The 24228-nt window shown below is 41.7% G+C and overlaps 2 protein-coding genes across 10 annotated transcripts in view; one reads left to right on the top strand and one right to left on the bottom strand.

The window, feature by feature from the left end:
- Positions 1–24228, top strand: part of KYAT1 (kynurenine aminotransferase 1) — a 152681-nt gene that overhangs the window by 2334 nt on the left and 126119 nt on the right. For 2 of the 5 annotated variants that reach the window (XM_056822793.1, XM_056822776.1), the window contains exon 1: positions 2113–2238. The exons of 1 other annotated variant lie outside the window; for it this stretch is intronic. The gene's annotated coding sequence lies outside the window, so the exon portion shown is untranslated. Of the gene's footprint in view, positions 1–2112; positions 2253–24228 lie in introns of those variants that run through there. 2 more of the 5 variants (XM_056822791.1, XM_056822774.1) reach the window with 1 other exon arrangement.
- On the bottom strand, positions 1987–22742 carry PHYHD1 (phytanoyl-CoA dioxygenase domain containing 1). 5 transcript variants are annotated; one of them, XM_007475109.3, is made up of 12 exons: positions 21759–22742; positions 18784–18942; positions 5428–5503; positions 5204–5251; positions 4644–4699; positions 4098–4160; positions 3697–3718; positions 3255–3383; positions 3020–3136; positions 2583–2709; positions 2337–2418; positions 1987–2230 (listed from the first exon to the last, which is right to left on the bottom strand). In XM_007475109.3, the coding sequence occupies exons 1-11, from the start codon at positions 21798–21800 to the stop codon at positions 2373–2375; spliced, it is 885 nt and encodes a 294-aa protein (XP_007475171.1). In that variant the 5' UTR covers positions 21801–22742; the 3' UTR covers positions 1987–2230; positions 2337–2372. The 5 variants fall into 5 exon arrangements, with proteins under 5 accessions (XP_007475171.1, XP_056678866.1, XP_001368127.2 ...); XM_056822888.1 differs by having other exon boundaries at positions 1987–2238; positions 2341–2418; positions 21759–22741; XM_001368090.5 differs by having other exon boundaries at positions 1987–2418; positions 22307–22735.

Below are 24228 nucleotides of genomic sequence, written 5' to 3'. Positions count from 1 at the left end.
AATAGCTACTCATCTTGAGTAATTTCTACCTAATAATTTAGAGAATTGTGAAAAATGGATTTTATTTACTAGACTTGGCTTTTGCAAGAGAAAAGAATGGAGGGAGAAACTTTTCATAGTTTACCTGGGCAAAGGGGAAGAGGAGTGTAAAAAAATGAATGAGGAAATTGTCCTTAGCACCATTTATTTCACCTAAGTGGGTCATTGTATGCAGTATCCCTTAGACTGACCAGTAAAATACAGAACTGGATTGGTATAGCTGGTTGCTTAGAAACTAAGAGCACCTCCTAAGGTGGAGGTAGGCAGCAGGGGAACTAAAAGAAGATATTAGGATAAATATTGAGGGTCAGTTTTGAAGAATAGGAGAAGATGTAAAGTGCTCTAGAGAAGAGGTGCCAATCACATGGCTGCATGAAATGCATAATACTCCTGGGTCTGACCTGAACCAGATGAAAATGTAATTGGGAAATAGTTACCAAAGCAAATAAGAATACCAATAAAACCTAGATGATGTTAATATGTGGTTTTCTAAGTCAATATGCAGCCCACAGGCATCCTTATTTACAGTTTAGTGGCTCCCATTTTTATTTGAGTTTGACACCACTGATCTAGAGTCCTACTTCCTGACCTAAATGATAACTATGAACCAATAAAATCTTTACAGAGCCCCCTGCAACCTCTTAGCAACTCAAAAGGTAAGAGACCATGAGCTGGGGAGGAAAAGCAGACAGGGAAAAGGAAATAGCTTCTTCAAGATTATAAAATTTAAGAAACATAGTCTTTTTATAGTAAAAGTTTTGCAGACCAGCAAAACTTTGTCACCAAGTTAATAAAAGTTTGCATCTCATTAAAAATGAGATGCAAAACATCACTCATGACTTGCCACCTCTCCATCTCCTCTGCCCTGTAGAGCTCCTCTACTTCATGGCTGACTACCAGAGATGCCAATAGAAGGAAACAAGGCAAGCCAAGAGTATGAGTAGGTGTCTGAGGCTCTTAGCTTTCCACCTGTTCTAGCTTCTGCAGAATACAACACCTTTGCATCTATCTTGACTCAAGCAGCATCCTACCTTTGACAACAGAAAGGGTCCTACCACAGCAGGGACCAAGTTTCTTAGGACAAGAGTCTGGGATAGCAGACGGTTCCCCCATTGAGAATTCATACTGGGACCAAGAGATCTACTTCGAGGTCTACCTTTACCTGCCTTTGAAGAGAACCTGTGTCTTTTCCTCTGGCTATATTGTGAATTTTTGTCTGAACAGATCTTTCCTATAAGCTAAACAGAAAGATGACTGTATTTTGCTTGGTCCAAGAACATTTGCTACTAGAGCAGAAGAAAAGATATCTTCAACTATATGTAGCCAGCTGAAGTCCCATTTCTTTCTTCTTTTTTTTTTACCCTTACTTTCTCAGAATCAACACTATGTATTGATTCCAAGACAGAAGACTGGTCTAGCCCAGAGGTACACAGCTAGGAAGTAGCTGAGGCCAAATTTGAACCCAGGACCTCCCATCTATAGGCCTAGCTCTTAACCCTCTAGCCACCTAGCTGGCCCCTGAGGACCCAGTTCTTAATGTTTGTTGAATTCTGTGGTGTCATTTTGATTAGTGGCTTACAAAGTGTGACTAGAAATCATCTGCTCAGTCATAAATTCCTAGATATAAATGTGGGCATTCCCTTGTAACTCAAAAAAATTCTCATTTTATAGATGAAAATGCTGAAACCCAGAGAAGAGGGATGAGTTTCCTGAGATTATACAGTGGATTAGTGACAAGAGCAGGACTAGAATCCTAGTGTTGACTGATCCAGAGGTCTTGTCTACTTTGTCAAACTTAGTGATGCAATTCCCTTAAATCGTTCATTCTAGCATAGTCTGTGAAGGGACTGGTCTGTGTAGGACTAGAGTGTGTAGGACTGGTGTTGCATTTTTGTTATCAAAATGAAAGCAGCTTGAATTGAAAAGTATAGTAGAAAGTACCAACTATGCATTTGGTAATTTTTATTCAGTGACTGATATCATAGACATCCCTCATTCATTTCCTTCTCCCTGTGTTACTTCTCCCTTCCTTCTCTCATACATACATCAAGCTTTTTTCTTCCTCTCTACCAGGTGAGTCTGAGGGTTATCCAGGAGTTGATCCCAAGAAGAAAGGCAGATGTACTAGGTACTAAGTCGTCCAGGACAAAACAAGAGCCATTTACCCCAGAGGACAGAGGAAGCATCAGGTCTACCTAGGTCAGAAAGTCCAGGTAATGGGGTAACAGTTCACTCCTATCACTGGGGAAGCATAAAGAGCCATTTAGTGTGTCATAAAGTTAGAACTAGGGCTTTACCTAGAAAGGCAGGGGAATCCATCTTACTAATTACCATTAGGTATACAGTAGGGGGAAAGGCAGTTCTGGTGTTGGCTGAAGCCTGAAGAAAGAAAAGGGAAGAGAAAAAGGAGCAATTATTTTCAGCTGTTTTGTAGTCTTGAGGGTCTCCAAAACATTGGGGCAGGCAAGAAGGAAGAAGTATATGTGGATAGTCCCTGGGAAAACGGCCACCCTGCCAGACACTTCTGGGGCACTTTGGCTTACCAATTATCTTGGCTCCAGTGAGTGCCCTTGGATTCCATAAGGTGGAAGGTGTATGCATGGCGAGAATGTGTAGAGTGGTTCAGCTCACTCTTATGAACAACCTCTCCATGTATCAGGATGAGACCCCCTGGCAGGAGTGAAGAGTCACATTTCCCTACCTGAACATGTTTCATTCCAATACTTCTGTCTCCTATTTAGATATACCTCCAGTCCTCTTGAAAGCAAAAATAACAAATTATAGGGACAGTTTAAGTCTCACTATTTCTGTTAGCCACACCCCGTGGGCAGAAAAGGCCAATGTTGCAATCACCGAGAACAATGTGGTCTCCCCAAAATTACCCCATAGAGATAAAACCCTGAAGTGATTGGACTTAGTCGCTTAAATCATCCAATAGCCAGGCTCCTGTCTGGCATTCAATGACCTTAAGACCCTTTACCTTTATGGATAGGTGTGGGGATAAAACGGCTGTCCTCATAAACCTGTTCAGAGCCTATGAAGTTGGTGCAGCCCACAGAGCCAACCTGCACCCGTACCATCCTTCGAGAAATGCCATCTGCAATGTTCACAAGGAAGAATGATCAGGTGAAGGGGAAAGCCTCTATATGATAGCTTTCTCTCTGGGTAGCCCCAGAAAGAAAGAAGGGGAGATGTTCCGCAGAGGGGCTTCTTACCAGTGTGGGATCCAGGGATGAACCAGAGGCAGCCATTCTCCAGGGTAGCATCCTCTATCGCGATCCAAATGCCTAGCACTCGGCCCAATGGCTTAGTGTGGAGAAAGGTGGCATCCTGGTGTGGGGTGACTAAAACCACCAACATGTGGGTTAGGCAGCCTAACCTTGCCTTGACTCTTCTTTGATCCCAAACCTGAATTCTCATTCTGTTTAGTCAATATCCATTTCCTGCCTTTTTCCCTTAGCAACCTAAAACTTCTATCAAGAACAACTTTCCTCCATTCCATGGTTATCTATCTATGGCTGGTTCAGAAATAGTTCTGTATCCTGCTACCCACAAAGAGACAGGGACCTAATTTTCTAACCCTTCAGAACCTTATCACCACTAAACACCAATTCACTTTTTGCACCATGCTAGCCCAGGAACCTGTGCACAGCTTACCTTCCCCGCCAAAATGTGGTTGCTGAAAGAGAGGAAAGTGCTGATAAAACAGGAGAACAGAAGGGAATGGAAGTGGGGCATGGAAAGAGAGATTGAGGAGTGAGAAAGTCTCTTTGAATTTTCCAAGATCATTTCATTCTTGGTATTAGTAATTTCTCAAATTAAAATTTTAGAAAAAATTTTCTCACAGGATGTTGGGAAGATCACTCTCCTTATAAAATTGGGCTGAGGGGTACAAGGGCTTAAAATCCCTTATGTATTACTGCTATTTAGAAAAGTTTTAGTACCAATGTTATCCTTTGGCCCTCAAAATCTTTTGCATTTTACATTTGAGTAAACTGAATCCCAGGGAGACCTACCCAAGACCCTAAAGGGAATTAGTGTCCAAGTGGGAAACTTACCTTGAAGATGTACATGCTTTGAACTACCACAGGTACTTCAAGCCCCAGACTCTTAATCAGCTCCTAAGGAACAGTCCAGTTCAGGGACTCAGACCCATAACTATATTACCCCAGAGTACCATCAACCCCAAAGCTGGGAGCTCTTCAGAGTGGACCTTGCCTCATTGCTTAGCCACCCTCCTGGCCTGGATTTAAGACTGTTCCTGTTCCCTTTGGCAGAGAAAAAAGAAGAGTAGGGGGAAGAAGTAGAAAGCCTATTGTTTTCTTCTAAATAGCACAGAAATAATAGAATACTTTTTAAAGTACAGAAAAATTGGGGCATTGGGAATCCTCTCCACCTTCCTGCCAGCTTTAGTTCAGGAGGTGATGGTGGTGGTAGGAGTTCTTCCTATATCAGCCTAACCTCCAGCTAACTGGACTTTGGGAGCAGAATGAAGAGAAAATGAAGGCAAATAGTGGGAAAGGGAGCATGCTTTTGTCAGACTATGGGGGAGGGAGGCCCAAGGCATCCAGGGGAGAAATCTAAGGGAACTTTTCCTCACTCACCTGCACCTGAGGTGAGTGGGTAATGCACTTAAAGACAGGGTCATGGGCATGCAGAGCTGTATGGAAATGGGAGACTGACTCAATATTGACAGTATCTCAGCTGCTCTCCTAATCCATCACCTCCCCTCTCCCAAAGAAAGCAACCAAGAGCCAATACCAAATCAAGATATGGAACCCCAGACCACAGCACACCCCAGAGGAACAAGATGAGGACAAAACCAGGATGCCCATCAAGGAGGGTTGAAGAAAGTGAGCAACAGCCTCCAGCCACCTCCCTCTGACCCATGGCATACAACACCCACCCCCAGCACTGCTAGGCCAGAGCTGCATTTTTGTCAGTTTCAGTATTGTCACATGGACAAATGAACATAGAGACAGGCTGATTTTGATACCCCTACTCCAAAAGTAACTAGCAAACCATACATAGAAAAAGAGAAGCAGAGAGAAGATGAAGCCCCCAGGGAAGGACCAAAGCTGCCCTGGTGTGAAGGGGAAGATCTAGGCTAAGGAGAACAATTGGTACAATCCTTTTTGTTTTAGTCCTCCAAGACTTTTCTTACCATGGCCAATTTTGTTGATAGAGTTCTCTGGTGGGATTAGAAAATTACCTATATATATATATATAAAAGAGAAAGATGATAAGAACTCAGGAAAATTGAAAATCCATCTCTCAGTAGATAGAAATGATAGAGAACTGTTATCTTGTTCCCCCTAGCCCTTCAAGTTAGAGTGCTATGCCCCCCACCACCACCCTCCACTGTCCCTGCCCTCATCCACTTCTTACCTTCCTTGTCAAACACTCCTTTCTCAAAGAAAAATCTGATCTTGTCCCCACTGGTCAAAAAGTAGTCTGTATTGCCCTGTGAGAGACATGGGGAAGTTGGAAACAAATCATTCTCCACAATTATATAGATATAAACCCAGATATCAAGACATCATGATTCTATGTAATGACCCAAAGCTTACAGGAATTCTGAGAGCCAGAATCTGGAGAAGGAGCTGAAAAGATAAAGATTGATCCTGTATCACTTATGTATTGATTCTATTTACAATTAATTGATTTTATACTATAACTCCTTAAATCATGGCTCTTTGTCTCTAAACTTTGTTCAGAGCTTCAGCTAATCTAGAGTGGATTAAGTTTAAAAATCCAGCTCTCCTGCTAATTACTGATCTGTTCTTACCGCAAGAGGAATGCACAGGAACACAAGGGAGTCAGGTGTAATATCTTTACACTCACTACGAAGCTATCCTCTAAGGATGTCTAGTTTGCTACCTTGTACCCAGATTCAAACAAAGAACACTTCTTAGTCTTAGAAAGGATAGGGTGTTGTTGCCAGCCCCTATTACCAAATTTTCAATCAATCCTATTGTTCCTTGCACCTCAGCTCCATAAACAGTCATGTTGCTCTCAATCTCATGATGTCATCTACCCTGTTTTTTTCTTTTTTCTTGTTCTTTGTTCTGTACTCCACAAAACCTACATCAAGGAAACTATCCTTTTGGGTTTTTGGCATAAAGGGAGGCAAGCCATGGACCCATTTTTTGACAGGAAGCTTGGCCCTTCAAATAAAGGTGATCTTGATCAAACCAGGTAAACATGGCGGCAATCTAGACGTGAATTGCTTCCTCTCCCTTGTACCGAATGAAACAGACTACTTCAAAAGAGCATAAAAATCATCTTTGAAAGATTGGAGGGACTCTCTAGCAGCCCACAGCAATGAAGGTACATAGGGTTTGAACATTCCCACACTATAAGAGGGAGAGAAAGCTCGCTGCCAAGTGTGAGGTGAGCTGAGCTGCTCTTCCCCACCCCACTTATGGAATCGGAGTAGGGACCAGCGCACTCACCAGAGACAGCGAGTGAATGAGGAACGTCTCTGTAGTGAGTGGGGAACACTCCAGGGTCCTTGGGATCTAATGAGTACTCCCAGGGAACTACTCCTCAGAGCGGTTTCACTGGAGAGCGTGCAGACCACGGGAGCTCCTGCAAACTGCAAATGCCATGGAGGCTCTAGAAATGGTCTGAGGCAAAATCTCCTCCGCTCCTCGCTGTGGTGAGGGGGGGGGGGCATGCCAGGGTCCTTGGGAACTGACAAGGACTACCAGGGAAAGACCCCTTGGAGCGGTTTTACAGGGGAAGCCTGCATGCATGGGAGAGAAGAGACCACTGACTGCGTGGGCAGGTGTGCCAACAAACTTTGGAGGCCGGGAAGAATCAGCCTAAGGCAAAAACATCAAAATCTGCCCACCTCAACCAGATTCCTGAATAAGAAGGAAAGGGAAAACCACCAAAGGGATGGCTCAGAGTGCTCAAGATCAACCCTCCAAGAAGAAAGGGGAAAAAGTAACTATTGAAAACTTTTACGGAGGGAAAATGCTGGCTACAGATGAAAAAGTGGATGAAATGCAAGCAAAATCAAAACATGCCCACCAAAATGGAAATTATCCACAAGCTCTGGAAGAACTCAAAATGGAGCTTATCCAAAAGATGGAAACCTTCTGGCTAGAAAAATGGGAACAAATTCAGAAAGAGGTCTTCAGCCTGACAGACAAAAACTCACAATTGGACAAACAGCTGGAAGCCTCTAACAGAAGGGCAGACCAAACTGAAAAGCAAAACCAGTCCTTAAAGACCAGAATTAAGATATTGGAAGACAGTGATCTTGCAAAACAGCAAGAATTAATAAAGCAAAGTCAAAAAATTAATGAATTAGAAGAAAACATAAAATATCTCACAAACAAGGTGACAGACCAGGAAAACAGAGAAAGGAGAGACAATTTGAGAATCATTGGTCTAACTGAAAAACCAGAGATTAACAAAAACCTTGATGCCATACTACAAGAAATCATCAAAGAGAATTGCCCTGATGTTCTCAAACAAGGGGGCAAAATAGAAATCTAAAGATTTCATAGAACACCCTCTATACTAAATCCCCAAAAGACAACCCACAGGAATGTAATCACCAAATTCAAGAGCTTCTAAGCTAAGGAGAAAATATTACAAGAAGCTAGGAAGAGAAACTTCAGATACAGAGGAGCCCCCATAAGGATCACACAAGACCTATCAGGGAACATGCTAAGAGACCATAAAGCCTGGAACACAATATTCAGAAAGACAAGAGAACTGGGTCTTCAACCAAGAATCGGCTACCCATCAAAATTGACTATATACTTCCAGGGGAAAGAATGGGCATTTGACAAAATAGAAGATTTCCAAATATTCATAAAGAAAAGACAAGAACTCAGTGGAAAGTTTGACATCTAAACACAAAGAGCAAGAGAAACATGAAAAGATAAATATGAAAGAAAGGGGAAAGGAGAAAAGTGCTTTTTTTCCCTTTTATTTAAGCTCTCTTCTATAAGGGCCACAATTAGATCAAATTATATATATTAACATATGGGGGAAATGTTATGTGCAACTTTCAAAAATTGCATGCATTAATAGAGTAATCAGAAGAATCACTCATAGGGAAAGATTGGGGCATTAACATGATTTGGAGGGGGGAGAAAAAAAAGAAAGAAAAAGGAAGTGGGGAATCAATGATGGTACTAAGATATACTTGAAGAAATAGAAATAAAGTAAATAGAACAATCTTTGTCACACAAAGATACACATGGGAAGGGGAGGGGAAGAATTATCTTATAAGAAGTAGAGGAAAAGAGTGATAATTGGTATTACTTAAACCTTACTCTCAGTGAAACCAACTCTGAGAGGGAAGAGCATCTAGATCCATTGGGATCTTGAATTCTATCTTATCCAACAGGGTAAGGGAGAAGGGAAAACCAGGGGGGTGGAGGGGGGCAGGAACACAAAAAGGGAGGGGAGAGGGGGAGGAGAAGGGAACAAAAAGGGAGGGGCTAGAAAAGGAAGCATAACAAAAGGAGGGGACTAGGGGGACTGATTTAAAATAAACCACGGGTTTGAAAGGTAATAGCAAAAAAAGAAAGGTCAGAATTAGGGGAGGATATCAAAATGCTGGGGAATTCACAAATGACAATCATAACATTGAACGTGAATGGAATGAACTCACCCATAAAACGTAGACAAGTAGCAGAATGTATTAGAATCCAAAACCCTACCATATGTTGTCTTCAGGAAACACACATGAGGTGGGTAGAAACTCACAAGGTCAGAATTAAAGGTTGGAGTAAGTCCTATTGGGCCTCAACTGACAGAAAGAAGGCAGGAGTAGCAATCATGATATCTGACAAAGCCAAAACAAAAATAGACCTGATTAAAAGGGATAGGGAAGGTAAATACATCCGGATAAAAGGGAGTATAGACAACGAGGAAATATCACTAATCAACATGTATGCACCAAATGGTATAGCACCCAAATTTCTAATGGAGAAACTAGGAGAATTGAAGGAAGAAATAGATAATAAAACTATACTAGTGAGAGATCTGAACCAACCACTATCAAATTTAGATAAATCAAAAAATAAGAAAGAGGTGAATGAAATCTTAAAAAAAAATAGAGTTGATAGATATATGGAGAAAAATAAATAAGGACAAAAAGGAATACACCTTCTTTTCAGCAGCACATGGTACATTCACAAAGATTGACCATACACTAGGTCATAAAAACATGGCATACAAATGCAGAAAAGCAGAAATAATTAATGCAACCTTTTCAGATCATAAGGCAATAAAAACAATGATCAGTAAGGATACATGGAGAGCAAAATCAAAAATCAATTGGAAATTAAATAATATGATGCTCCAAAATCGGTTAGTTAGAGAACAAATCATAGAAACAACTAATAATTTAATTTCATTGAAGAAAATGACAATGGTGAGACATCCTTTCAAACCTTATGGGATGTAGCCAAAGCAGTACTCAGAGGAAAATTCATATCCCTGAGTGCATATATTAACAAATTAGGGAGGGCAGAGATCAATGAATTGGACATGCAAATAAAAAAACTTGAAAGTGAACAAATTAAAAACCCCCAGAAGAAAACCAAATTAGAAATCCTAAAAATTAAGGGAGAAATTTAAATTGAAAGTGATAGAACTATTGAACTAATAAGACAAGAAGCTGGTACTTTGAAAAAAACAAACAAAATAGACAAGGTACTGATCAACCTAATTTAAAAAAGGAGAGAAGAAAAGCAAATTAACAGTATCATAGATGAAAAGGGGAACCTTACCTCCAATGAAGAGGAAATTAAGGCAATCATTAAAAACTTCTTTGCCCAATTATATGCCAATAAACATGCCAATCTAGGCGATATGGATGAATATTTACAAAAATACAAATTGCCGCCCAAAGGGCGACAAAAGAATATCTACCCTTTGACCCAGCCATAACACTGCTGGGTCTGTACCCCAAAGAGATAATGGACAAAAAGACTTGTACAAAAATATTCATAGCTGCGCTCTTTGTGGTGGCCCAAAACTGGAAAACGAGGGGATGCCCATCAATTGGGGAATGGCTGAACAAACTGTGGTATATGTTGGTGATGGAATACTATTGTGCTAAAAGGAATAATAAAGTGGAGGAGTTCCATGGAGACTGGAACAACCTCCAGGAAGTGATGCAGAGCGAGAGGAGCAGAACTAGGAGAACATTTGTACACAGAGACTAATACACTGTGGTATAATCGAACGTAATGGACTTCTCCATTAGTGGCGGTGTAATGTCCCTGAACGACTTGCAGGGATCCAGGAGAAAAAAACACCATTCATAAGCAAAGGATAAACTATGGGAGTGGAAACACCGAGAAAAAGCAACTGCCTGAATACAGAGGTTGAGGGGACATGACAGAGGATGGACTCTAAATGAACACTCTAATGCAAATACTATCAACAAAGCAATGGGTTCAAATCAAGAAAACATCTAATGCCCAGTGGACTTACGCGTCGGCTATGGGGGATGGGGGGGGAGGAAAAGAAAACGATCTATGTCTTTAACGAATAATGCTTGGAAATAATCAAATAAAATATATTTTAAAAAAAATACAAATTGCCTAGACTAACAGAAGAAGAAGAAATAGAATTCTTAAATAATCCCATTACAGAAAAAGAAATCCAACAGGCCATCAAAGAACTGCCTAAGAAAAAATCCCCAGGGCCTGATGGATTCACTAGTGAATTCTATCAAACATTCAAAGAACAGCTAATCCAAATACTGTACAAACTATTTGACATAATAAGCAAAGAGGGAGTGCTACCAAACTCCTTTTATGACACAAATATGGTATTGATTCCAAAGCCAGGTAGATCAAAAACAGAGAAAGAAAACTACAGACCAATCTCCCTAATGAACATAGATGCAAAAATCTTAAACAGGATACTAGCAAAAAGACTTCAGCAAGTGATCAGGAGGGTCATTCACTATGATCAAGTAGGATTCATACCAGGAATGCAGGACTGGTTCAATATTAGGAAAACCATCCACATAATTGACCATATCAACAAGCAAACCAACAAAAACCACATGATTATCTCAATAGATGCAGAAAAAGCCTTTGATAAAATACAACACCCATTCCTATTAAAAACACTAGAAAATATAGGAATGGAAGGGTCTTTCCTAAAAATAATAAACAGTATATATCTAAAACTATCAGCTAACATCATCTGCAATGGGGATAAACTAGATGCATTCCCAATAAGATCAGGAGTGAAACAAGGATGCCCATTATCACCTCTATTATTTAACATTGCACTAGAAAAACTAGCAGTAGCAATTAGAGAAGAAAAAGAAATTGAAGGCATTAAAATAGGCAATGAGGAGACCAAGTTATCACTCTTTGTGGATGATATGATGGTCTACTTAAAGAATCCTAGAGAATCAACAAAAAAGCTAATCCAAATAACTTTAGCAAAGTTGCAGGATGCAAAATAAACCCACATAAATCATCAGCATTCCTATATATTTCCAACACATCTCAGCAGCAAGAATTAGAAAGAGAAATCCCATTCAAAATCACCTTAGACAAAATAAAATAATCAGGAATCTATCTGCTGAGACAAACACAGGAACTATATGAACACAACTACAAAACACTCTCCACACAATTAAAACTAGACCTGAGCAATTGGAAAAACATTAACTGCTCATGGGTAGGACAAGCCAATATAATAAAAATTAACATCCTACCCAAACTTATCTATTTAGTCCCATACCCATTGAACTTCCAAAAAATTATTTTACTGAATTAGAAAAAAAAACATAACAAAATTCATTTGGAAGGACAAAGGATCAAGGATATCCAGGGAAATAATGAAAAAAAAAATACAAAGGAAGGTGGCCTTGCAGAGCCAGATCTCAAACTATACTATAAAAAAGTGGTCATCAAAACAATTTGGTACTGGCTAAGAGACAGGAGGATCAGTGGAATAGACTTGGGGTAAGTGACCTCAGCAAGACAGTCTATGACAAACCCAAAGACCCCAGCTTTGGGGACAAAAACCCAGTATTTGACAAAAGCTGCTGGGAAAATTGGAAGACAGTGTGGGAGAGATTAGGTTTGGATCAACACCTCACACCCTACACCAAGATAAATTCAGAATGGGTGAATGACTTGAACATAAAGAAGGAAACTATAAGTAAATTAGGTGAACACAGAATAGTATACATGTCAGACCTTTGGGAAGGGAAAGACTTTAAAACCAAGCAAGACATAGAGTCACAAAATGTAAAATAATTACATCAAATTAAAAAGGTTTTGTACAAACAAAACCAATGTAGCCAAATTTAGAAGGGAAGCAACAAATTGGGAAAATATCTTCATAACAAAAACCTCTGACAAAAGTCTAATTACGCAAATTTATAAAGAGCTAAAGCAATTGTACAAAAAAATCAAGCCATTCTCCAATTGGCAAGGGACATGAATAGGCAGTTTTCAGCCAAATAAATCAAAACTATTAATAAGCACATGAAAAAGTGTTCTAAATCTCTGATAATCAGAGAGATGCAAATCAAAACAACTCTGAGGTATCACTTCACACCTAGCAGATTGGCTAACATGACAGTGAAGGAAAGTAATGAATGTTGGAGGGGATATGGCAAAGTGGGGACATTAATTCATTGCTGGTGGAGTTGTGAATTGATCCAACCATTCTGGAGGGCAATTTGGAACTATGCCCAAAGGGCGATAAAAGACTGTCTGCCCTTTGCTCCAGCCATAGCACTGCTGGGTTTGTACCCCAAAGAGACAATAAGTAAAAAGACTTGTACAAGAATATTCATAGCAGCTCTCTTTGTGGTGGCAAAAAACTGGAAAATGAGGGGATGCCCCTCAATTGGGGAATGGCTGAACAAGTTATGGTATATGTTGGTGATGGAATACTGTTGTGCTAAAAGGAATAATAAAGTGGAGGAATTCCATGGAGACTGGAATGACCTCCAAGAAGTGATGCAGAGTGAGAGCCAGGAGAACATTGTACACAGAGACTGATACACTGTGGTACAATCAAACATAATGGACTTCTCCATTAGTCACAATGCAGTGTCCCTGAACAATCTGCAGGGATCTAAAAAACACCATCCACAAGCAGAGGACAAATGGTGGGAGTAAAAACAAGAAGGAAGGACAACAGCTTGACTGTAGGGGTTGAGCGGATATGATTGAGGAGAGACTCTGAATGAACACCCTACTACTACAGAAACCAATAGCATGGAAATGGGCTGGGGTTGAGCACACATATGACACCCAGAGGAATCACGCATCGCCAATGGGAGGGGTGGGAGGAGGGGGGAGTGGGAAAAAGGTGATCTTTGTTTCTAATGAATAATGTTTGAAAATGACCAAATAAAATAATGTTTAAAAAAAATAAAGGTGATCTTGCTCAAAGAATTGCCTCCATTTACTCTTTTGTCAAATTTCACTCGCCACAGAGCCACTGTGCAACAGGAGAGGATTTTTGCTGTTCTTTCTAATAAATAGACTAACAGACCCTGTGTGCCTTGAGGCTGAAATATTTAGAGGGGCAAAGGTTACTAGCTCTGGCACTAGGAGCGTCTGACAATATTGAAGATTCTACCTCCTCCCCCAAATCTGAAAGTATTTTCAATCATTTTTGTCCCTAGAGAAAAGGAATTTAGCTAGATATGGGGGAATGAGAAGAACTAAGCCCCCAAAGTCACTCCCAAGCTCCTACCTGTATCTGCAATCTCTGGACTAGCATTTCTTTCTCATCACTTATCAGAGAAATCAGCACTCAGAATCATTAATCTGCTAGATTTTTCAAGGGAATCTATGAAGTTGGGGGGGGGAATTACATCTTTATTTCAGTATTGTCATTTTCCTTTGTAATCCTATGTATTTTGTTTTATCTTATTCATCTAACAACATTATTCTGAGTGGGGGTCATGGGTTTTACCAGATTGCTGGGGGGTAGGAGGGAAGTCCTAGGACACAAAGAAGGTTAGGAACCCATGATGGAGACTCTGCATTTTACAGATTATACATATGGAAGTGAAGAGACTTGCTTAAGGTCACACAGATATTAAGTAGTGAAGCAGAATTTAAAATTTGGTGATCATACTCTGATTCCTGGCCTTGTATTTTGTCCACCACAAGATGTTGCTTCTCTCGTTGAATCTAATTAAATTACAAGCCACTAGGTGGCATAGTAGTTAGAGTATTGGACCTGAAGTCAGGAAAATATCAGTTCAAATCCTGCCTCAGACATTTAAGTTGTTAATGCTCTCTTTACCTTCCATTTCCCTTGGGAAAGCCCACTCAGCTTTTGTCCTAGTTTCCCTATCTATAAAATAGGAATTCTCTACCTCCTAGGATTGTGAGATTTAAATGAAATGATATTTTTAAAGGGCTTTGCTAAGTTTTGTTGTCATTTAGTTGATTTAGTTGGATCTGACTTCTTTCTTGGCAAAGATAAGATATCAGAATGGTTTGCCATTTCCTTCTCCATCTTATTTTACAGATGAGGAAATTGAAACCAACAGGGTTAAGTGACTTACCCAAGGTCACAAAGCTAGAAATTATGAATCCAGATTTTAATTCAGGTCTTCCTGATACTAAGACCAGCACTCCCTCCACTGTGCCACCTAGCTGCCCCATTTGCTATCCCTAGGTGCACACTGTTATTTATTAAATTCTTGCTCTGTTCAAGGCACTAGGGACAGAAGGACAAAAAAACAAAAACAAGGCGGTCCCTGTCCTCAAAGGTAATTTGAGGATAGAAAGAACACTAAAATCATAAGGATCAAGAAAGTCTTCTTAGAAGATGTGATGCCTGTGACTATCCTGGAAGGAAGCTAAGAGGAAGAGGCAGGAAAAAACACATTCCAAGCATGGGAGATGTGAGCTAAGACTGAATCTCAGGTGACCAGGTGACCAGTCAGTATGACCCATGGCAATGGACAACAGAGTGAATGCAGAATGATTAATGCAGATGGTAAGGGCAGGCAGTTACCCTTGGTGGGAGTTTGGCAGGGCATGCCTGGCAACAGGAGCAGAGGACAGTTGAACTGCTTAAAGAGAGGAAGGGAAGGGAACAAGCATTTATTAAGCACCTACTGTGTGCTTTGTCATCATTCCCATATTTGGATGAAGTAAATGAAGGTATGAGTCCTGAGAGTTTAGGAAGCTGGGAAACCAGGGAGGTTAAGAGAGCATCAGTATGTAAATTAAAGCCTTCAGGAGCAGAGTTCAGGAGTAGAGAGGAAGCTATGAGCCAAGTCATGAACTCCTTGAGCGTACAGAGAGAATGCCCCGGGTGATGATGAGTGACCGTCCTAAGGATCTGGATAGTGATATATAGTGAACACCAAAGGAAGAGGTGTTGTTGAATGATTCAGGTAGAGGGAAGATCTCTTTCTCCTTCCATGAGGAGTGATGATTAGTCTTTGTATTTCTCCTGGTTCAGTATATGCAGAAAGCAGGACTAAAGGTATAATATTAGAGAGAGTTGTCAAGGATACTGTCAGGGAGACATGTTTACTTGAGTACAAGAAGATGGAAAGGGAGGAGGAAGAGGTTTAAGATGAAGGGAACAGCAGGGTCTTCCAGTGGGCACAATGGAAGAGGAGTACAGAGCAAAACCACATGGGAGTAAGGGGTTCTGAATAATAGGGACAAGGGGATGAGAAGGTAGGAATTTCCAAATGCTACTCAAAACCTCCACTTGTATGCCCTGCCAACACTTTAAACCCAATCCATGCTTAATGAATTCATCATCATCTTATCTAAACCTGTCTTCCTAGTCTGTTACCACCATAATCCTAACTGGGCTCAAAAAATTTTAACCCCTTTTCAACATTTACATTCAATAAACTGCCATACCAATCTCATTGTATAGAATTTTAGAATTGAAAGGAAGCTTTAGAGAGAGGGAGCATGGTCAAGTGATTCCTTGGGTGATCTCAAGAAAATCCCCTAACCTCTCTGGGCATCAGTTAGCTCATCTGTAAAATGAAGGGGTAGCCAGGTGGCTCAGTGGAGTGAGAGCCAATCCTGGAGCTGGGAAGGTCTTAGGTTCAAATCTGGATTCAGATATTTCCTGACTGTGTGTGATCCTAGGCAAGTCATTTAACTTCAGGTGCTTACTTCTTACTGCTCTTCTGCCTTGGAACCAATATACAGTATTGATTCTAAGATGAAAGGATTAAAAAAATAAAAAGATGAAGGGGCTGGGATAGATGATTGCTAATATCTAGTCCAATTCCAATTTACAATTCCTATAATCTAAATTTACCCTAACCCCTGATTTTGTAGATGAGGATACTAAGGCCTAGGGAGGGGAAAAGATTTCCCTAGTCAAATAGGTAGTAAGTGATAGAGTCAGGATTTGAACCTAGATCTTTCCACTTGAAATCCCATGCTAGTTCCACTGTCCCACACTGTTCTCAAAAGAAAACACAAAGATGCCTCTGGCTCTACAAAATCTATGTTTTTCCTAATCATCATATCCATTCCCCTCTTAGCCCAAGTTATAACACATAAAACATTTCACAATACAAGAGATAACAGAAGGATGAACTGAAGATGAAGTCTGCCATGCTACCTCATCACTTCTCCTTCTCATTGGATATCAGTGCATTTTTGCTGAATGCCTTCTCTGTGCCTCACTCACTACCTCTGAACAACCTGGTTCCACCATATCTGAAATCTCTCCCTCTTTACCTCCCTATCTCTTACCTGTATGATTGAAAATCTGTTACCCTAAAAAAAGAACTACATATCCCAAGAACCCACTGACTTCCTGTCATTATGTACTTCCTGTAGACAGAGGATAAAGGGCATGGACTTTGGAGGGTCCCTCTCTCTGATGTAGAATCAGCATTGATGGTGGAGAGTGGGGTTGACTAAAAAATGGCTAACCAGCCATGGGCACGTGGTCTTTATTTTTGTATCTTCTTTATTCCTTGATTTCTAGTGATCATTAATAAATCTCTTAAAATATAATGTTATTATTGAGATTTAATTTTAACTTTTACATGCCATCCCTAGCTACCATTGGGGGACTTTCCTGATCTAGCTCTCTCCCCACCAAATTTCTTGGAATTTATTTTTTCTGTTTTCAGTATGTGTACACCTCTCTTCCTCCAGTGGAACAGAATTGAATGGAATTGTGAGTGGAATTCTTTTCAGGTTTTGTCTTCCTATCAATAGAACTGAATTAGCATAGTAGGCCAAAGACTAGCCTAGCTTCTCTCCTCCTTATTCGATATCACTCAGGTGGCTTCCCCCTACTGCCTCCCCCTTCACTCCCATATCTCTATGCCAGGGGTCCCCAAACTTTTTACACAGGGGGCCAGTTCACTGTCCCTAGGACCATTGGAGGGCCAGACCATAAAAAAAAACTGAACAAATCTGTATACTGCTGTCTGGGATAGCAGAGGCTGCAGCGCTGGCTGTGATGGTCTTGTCACACCTTGCACAGGCCCATCACCACCACCACTATACTGGGCAGCAGTATACACAGTGCAGAATCCCCTCCCCCAGATCACTGCTCACCATGCTGATGTCTTCTATTGTGCATCCACATAATCCTTTGTGAAGCGCCTCTTTCTCCTTCAGTTCCTCTCAGAAAAAGGCACCACACAAAGGATTATGTCACCAGAAGTAGTCCTCTCACTGACCACCAATGAAAGAGGTGCCCCTTATGGAAGTGTGTGTGGTGGGGGCCAGGTAAATGGCCTCAGGGGGCTTCATGTGACCCATGGGCTATAGTTTGGGGACCCCTGCTCTATGCCAAGGCTAACCCTTCTGGGCACACAAGTGATCCCACATCCTTCTATCTTCTCTGGCAGCATGTCCTCTCTATCATCCCTCCCCTCTCACTAATCTTCGGGCTCTCCCTGACCACTGGCTGGTTCTCTGTTGCCTAGAAACATGTGGGTAACTCCTTTATCCTTGGAAGCTGTTACTTGATCCTTTAAGTCCCACTGATATTATTCCATATGTCCTTCCTTTCTTTCATGGCTACACTCCTTGAGAAGGTCACTGACAATAGGTGCCTCTCTGGTGGTTGTTGTCAGTCATGCCCAACTTTTCATGACCTAGTTTCCTTGGCAAGGATACTGAGACTTGGTTGGCATTTCTTTCTCCAGCTCATTTTACAGATGAGGAAACTGAGGCCAACAAGGTTAAGTGACTTGCCTAGGGTCACACAGCTAAGAAGTATCTGAGGTCAGATGCCTGAACCCAGATCCTTCCAGTTCCAGGTTCTATTCATTGTACCACCTATCTGCCCCTTAATAAATGTGTTTTTTTTTGACTGACTGAGATAAATGCTGTTAGGTATTGTATTAGGTACAAACATATAGAGCAATCAGAGACTTTTTTTTTTTTACTGAATCTATGATTTCATCTTCATAGAGAACTTCCAGTGAGGGAACTCCCTTCACTAATGGAAATCAATTCCTACTCAGCCCCTCAGAAGCTTAGAGTTTGCTAGGGCTCAGATAGGTTAATAAAAATCTTGCCCAGGACCACACAGGCTAAATATCATATTTTTCAGAGGTCAAACTTGAAGCTAGTCTTTCTGACTCCAAGGGCAATGCTCTGTCCATTCTAAAATGCCCATATCTAAAATTCTTAATATAAGATGCTCTCATTTGGCATTGGGAGAAGCGGAGATCTGGATGTATTGAAGACCAGGAGAGGGCAGTGTGGTGCAGTGGTGAGTCAGGAGGCCAATGTTCTACTGCCTTCCTACCTGGACTCGGAGCTGTTCCTCTTGTTGAGTAGAGAATTCAGTGCGACAGTGAGAAGGGACTTCCATTTCTGCTACAATCTTCTGGATTTGTTCTCTCATCATATCACACTCCTTGGGGGAAAATATCCCTTCCAGGACCAGAAATCCATCCTCCTGGAACTATGAGAAGCAGAACCTTTTTCAGCGCAGAACCTCTCCTCTGCCCATCCAAACCCTCACTGAAGGAAAGTTGAAAATGTCTCTAGTCTTCTTCCCTTTCCACATCAGCTTTTTAATTTAATTTGTTATTATTTTATTAGATTAGATAGTTTGTCTATTCAGCCTTGGGAGATAAGATAAAGGATTATCTTAAGGACAAACTCCAAATTCCTCAGCCTGACTTTCAAGCTCTTCCATCCATGGTGTGATCCTAAATAACCTTCCTGTAGGTCCATTTCTTTTTTTTTTTTTTTTAACTCTTACCTTCTGTCTTGGAATCAATATTGTGTATTGGTTCCAAGGCAGAACAGTGGTAAGGGCTAGGCAATTCGGGTTAAGTGACTTTCCCAGGGTCACACAGCTGGGAAGTGTCTGAGACCAGATTTGAACCTAGGACCTACCTCCTGTAGGCCTGGCTATCAATCCACTGAGCTACTCATCTGTCCCCTGTAAGGCCATTTCTTATAATTCATAGGATCAGAAATTGAGTTTTCAGGGACCTTTGTTGTTGTTCAGTCGAGTCTGACTCTTTGTGACCCCATCTAAGGTTTTCTTGGCAGAGATCCTGGAGTGGTTTACATTTCCTTCTCCAGCTAATTTTACAGATGAGGAAACTGAGGATAACAGTTAAAGTAACTCGCCCAAGGTCTCACAGCTAGTAAGTGTCTGAGGACAGATTTCAACTCAGAAAGATGAGTCTTCTAGTCTCCAGACCTGCACTCTTTCCACTAAGTTACCAACTTGCCCACGGACCTTAGTGGTCATCTAGTACATTTTATAGACGGGGAAACTGAAATCTTGAGAAGTATTTTACCTGAGATCACAGAGGCAGTAAGTGGTAGAGTCATAATTTGAACCCCCAGGTCTTTTGATTTCCAACTCAGCCCTTTTTCCATTGTTCTCTTTACAGTCCTTAAATTCAACCTGTTGCTTTCCCACTCCCACAGTTCCATCCCTTGAAATGTGCTTTTTTTCTCTATGCTTTAGTCAAGTCCTATCTGTCCTTTAAAACTCAGCTTAGAGGGCAGCTGGGTGGCTCAGTGGATTGAGATCCACACCCAGAGAGGGAAGGTCCTGGATTCAAATTTGACTTCAGATACTTTTACCTCTGTGATCCTGGGCAAGTGATGTAACCCCCATTGTCTAGCCCTTACCACTCCTCTGCTTAGGAACCAATACACAGTATCAGTTTTAAAGACAGAAGGTAAGGGTTTTAAAAAAGACAACCCGGCTCCCCTCCTAACTCATATCCTCCAAAGAACCTTCCTTCACACCCCAGCCATCCTTCACACCACATTCCTCATCAGTGGCCTTTCTCTTGACTCAGTTCTTATCTATAGCACCCATGGGTCTATTCTTAGGATAAACAGCCTGAGATTCATTACATTATAGTGACATATTTAGCAGATTTCACTGGATTCATATTATTGATGCCTGAAATATAGTAAGGGACACAACAACTCACATTTCTATCACATTAAGGTTTACAAAGTCAGTTTTCTTCATAACAACTCTATGGGGCATTCTCTATCAGTATTCTCATCCCATTTTATGGGTAAGGAAACTGAGGCCCAAAGAGGTCAAATGACCAATTGTCAGTCATATTCTGATTTCAAGTCTTCTGACTCCAAGCTCACATGCCAAGTGTTCCTTCTCCTACTAGGCTATAGACTATATACACTATAGAGTGTTAGTCCTGAAGTCAGGAAGAAAAGTCCAAAATTTTTTAAACCCTTACTTTCTGTCTTAGAATCAATACTAAGTATTGGTTGTTTCAAGTCAAAAGAGCAGTAAGGGCTAGGCAATGGGGGTCAAGGGACTTGTCCAGGATCACCCAGCTAAGAAGTGTCTGAGGCTAGATTTGAATCCAGGACCTTCCATCTCCAGGCCTGGCTCTCAATCCACTGAACCGCCCAGTTGCTCTTTAGGTTCAAATTTGAACTTGGACTCTTACTAGCAGTGTGGCCCTGAGGCCCTGCCTCAGTTTCCTCATCTATAAAATGAAGATAATAGTACCTACCTTAAAGGATGGTTGTAAGAATCAAATAAGATCATACTTGTAAAGTGCTTAGCACAGTACCTGGCACATAGGAGGTGCTAAATACATGTGGTTTTTTTTTTTTCTTTCCTAACCAGACTTTAAACTCCTTAAAGGAAGAGACTATATAACATTCATTGTGCCTGGGCACTAGATAGACTCAGGCAAATATTAGTAATTGTAATAACTGATACTTGCAGAGCATTTTAAGTTTTCAAAAGTTCATTATTGGGGCAACTGGGTGATTCCTTGATGGAGACAGGAGATCCTGGGTTCAAATCTGACCTCAGACATTTCCTAGCTGTGTGACTCTAGGCAAATCACTCAGCTCAATTACCTAGCCCTCTTCTGTCTTGGAATCCATACTTGTTGATTCTAAGACAGATAGTAAAGGTTTTGCCTTTTCTTTTTAAGTGCATTATCTTATTTGATTCTCCCTGTGAAGGAGGTAAAATAAATATTATTGGCTCCATCTTACAAGGGATGAAATTGAGGCTTAAAGATGATAAATAACGTGCCTATGTTGCCCACAGCTAGTAAAAGGCAAAACCTGAATCCAGGTCTCAGTTCATTCTACTTCTAAGACTTCCTATTCAACTCCTCCACCTCTGTAAGGGGTGATGCATAATGACTGCATCTGGGCAGTGGTACCATATTACTGAGGGTGGTATCCATCGAGTACCATCCTTGGAGTCAGAACCAAGTCCAGATTCCAGCTGGGTCACTGAATAGCTCTGACCTTGGACAAGTGACTTGAGCTCTCTGGGCATTTTCCCCTCATCGGTAAAATGAGAGTTAATCTAGAGGACCCTTAAAGTCCAGGCCTCGAGTCTCTTGCTTGGTCTGTGCCTTCCAGGTGCAGCTGATTCTATCCCGGGATCTTTCCATCTCTCCTTCTTTCCACCCACTGATGGCTTCAAGCGCTTCACAAATAAAGTTTGGGGTTTGGGGCTTTGGTTTGGTTTTTTTCTTTTTTATACTCCTGGCTCTTCCAATCAAAGCAGGGGGAACTCCAGGGCCCCAGGCTCATCTCCCTTCTCCTGTGCCCTCCCCCATCCCATTCTTGCAATCTGGCATCCCAACCCTGTCCAAAGTCCCCGTGGAACTCGGGGCGGGGGCCTTAGGTCACTGGCTGAGCCCCAACGGCGATGGGAGGCTAGGGAAGGGAAAGATGGGGAATTAAGTCTGAAATAAAGCCGGCCTAGGGCAATGTCCGAGAAACACGGGGAGCCCCATCCTCCTCTCCTAGCGGGGAGCGATCACGCCGGCGCGGCCCGCGGCCCCCACCTTCAGTAGCTGTGCCGGGCTCAGAGCCGCCATGGAGTGCAAAGGGCCGGGCTGACGGGGCTTCTCGGGCTCCCGGTTTGGTTTGGTTTCCTGAGAACAGAACAGGCAGCCGGTGCGGGCTCCTCGGTCCGTCGTAGCTTCCGCGCTGCTTTAGAAGGTGGGAAGGAGGTGAGCGTCACCTTCCCAGAGGCAGACCTTTGGGGTCCGAGCCGGTGGCGTTCCCTCTGGCTCCTCTAGGGCCGAGTCCCGATGCCCTCACGGGATGACAGCTCCGATTCCGTTCCCCAATCGGACTTCCGTCTTCAGGGTGCGGAGATTAAGGAAGAAGGGGCCCCTGGTCAGCCAATCACTATCCTGAGCCCCCACAGCTAGTTCCAGTGGCCCCGGGGGAAACCCGGAATTAGCGCTGCCCTTTAAACCACACTCAAGGCTTTATGTACTCAGCCAAGCGTCCAAATCAAACATTTACCAAGACCTTGTTATGTGCTATACTCCACTAAGTGCCTGGGTTAGAGAAGATGGGAGGCACCTGAGGCTGTACAAAACGAAGTCCCACCGCTCAGTCTACTGGGAAGCAGGAGGGAGCAAGAGGAGAGAGAGGGAACTCTCAGTAGAAGTTCTTAACTTGTAAAACACAGCTCAGATCATGTTGATCCTCTGCTCAAGAACCTCCAGGGGCTCCCTTATGCCTCTAGGATCAAATGAAAACTCCTAAATTTTGGCATGTCATTTCTTTCACATTCTGTCTACAGTGAACTTTTCCAGGACTATTTCACATTGCTCCCCCTCAAGCACTTTACATCCCTGCCAAAGGTCCTTCGTGCTATTCCTCACCTACTGATATTCTTTGGAGCTCAGCTCATGGGAAAGCCTTTCTTGGTCCCATTAATTGTTAGTGCTCTCTCTCTTCTCAAACGATCTGGTATACACATGGGCTTCTTAACTTTTGTTTAGGGCTTGGACCCCGTGATGAGCTGCAGCCAGTTCTTGGCAGGTCAGTAGAGACAATTGTTAAATTTTCAGAATGACCCAAGAATCCTCAAACACTACAAATCAGCCCTTGAATTATTTATTGTTTTGTTGATTGTCTAGGCTTAAGAAAGTAATGATGAAAATATTAATAATGCAAATTAAACTTCAAGAATCATGCATACATTTTCTTCCCAGAGAGCCAGTGGTTAAACATTTGCTAATATACTACTGTATGTGAACTCAGGTCTTTCTGACTCCAGGAGACAACTAGGTAGTGCCAGAGAGTACCATGGGCCTACAGATGGGAAGATCTGAGTTCAAATCAGGTCTTAGATATTACTAGCTATGTGACCCTGGGCAAGTCACTTAACTGTATTAGATACTAGCTGACAGAGTCAAGATGGCAGCTTAGTAGCAGCAAAAGTCAAAACCACCCTGACTATCCTTCCTATTAGATACTAGCTGTGTGACTCTGGGCAAGTTATTTACTCCTGTTTGCCTCAGTTTTGTGAAAATTAAATTAACTCTCCCCTGCCCATTTTTAGATTTAATCACCAGAAGCGTATATACCTCACTTATACTTGAGTGGGGGAGGTATGTGACCCATGTGTGCAATAGTGGATGATGAATTGGAATCGACTGACTGCCCCCATGGCAGTCCTAAACAAAGCTTTAGCTGTAATTGGTACACATAAAATGGAAGGAAGTCACAGGAAGTGACCAAAAAAATGGTCTTTAAAAATGCCAAGAACTTCCTATGAAGAGGTCTTTCATCTTCATCTTGGAGGAGCTCTGACTGAGGACCTTGGAATGTTTCTATTTTCCTTAGAACTACCACCATGTGGGACAGGTGAAAAAGGCTGACTCCTTTCCTGGATTTTCTGAAGGGACTAGTATAACAATCCGGCCAGCAGTTGTTATATAATTTTCCTTTGTGGGTTATAGCTTGA

Source organism: Monodelphis domestica, chromosome 1 (genome assembly GCF_027887165.1).
Source record: "Monodelphis domestica isolate mMonDom1 chromosome 1, mMonDom1.pri, whole genome shotgun sequence".
In the NCBI taxonomy this organism is placed as follows: domain Eukaryota; kingdom Metazoa; phylum Chordata; class Mammalia; order Didelphimorphia; family Didelphidae; genus Monodelphis; species Monodelphis domestica.
Note: the sequence above shows the minus strand (reverse complement) of the source record. Positions and strands in the feature narration are given on the sequence as shown.

Excerpts from the sequence above, each read along its gene's own strand:
- PHYHD1 (XM_007475109.3), bottom strand. The coding sequence starts at position 21,800 with ATGAGGGGAAAATGCCCAGAGAGCTCAAGTCACTTGTCCAAG. Across the intron at positions 5,252-5,427 it reads AGGAGTGTTTGACAAGGAAG|GTAATTTTCTAATCCCACCA; the intron begins GTAAGAAGTGGA and ends ATATATATATAG. Across the intron at positions 4,161-4,643 it reads CCCACTCACCTCAGGTGCAG|GAGCTGATTAAGAGTCTGGG; the intron begins GTGAGTGAGGAA and ends ACTGTTCCTTAG.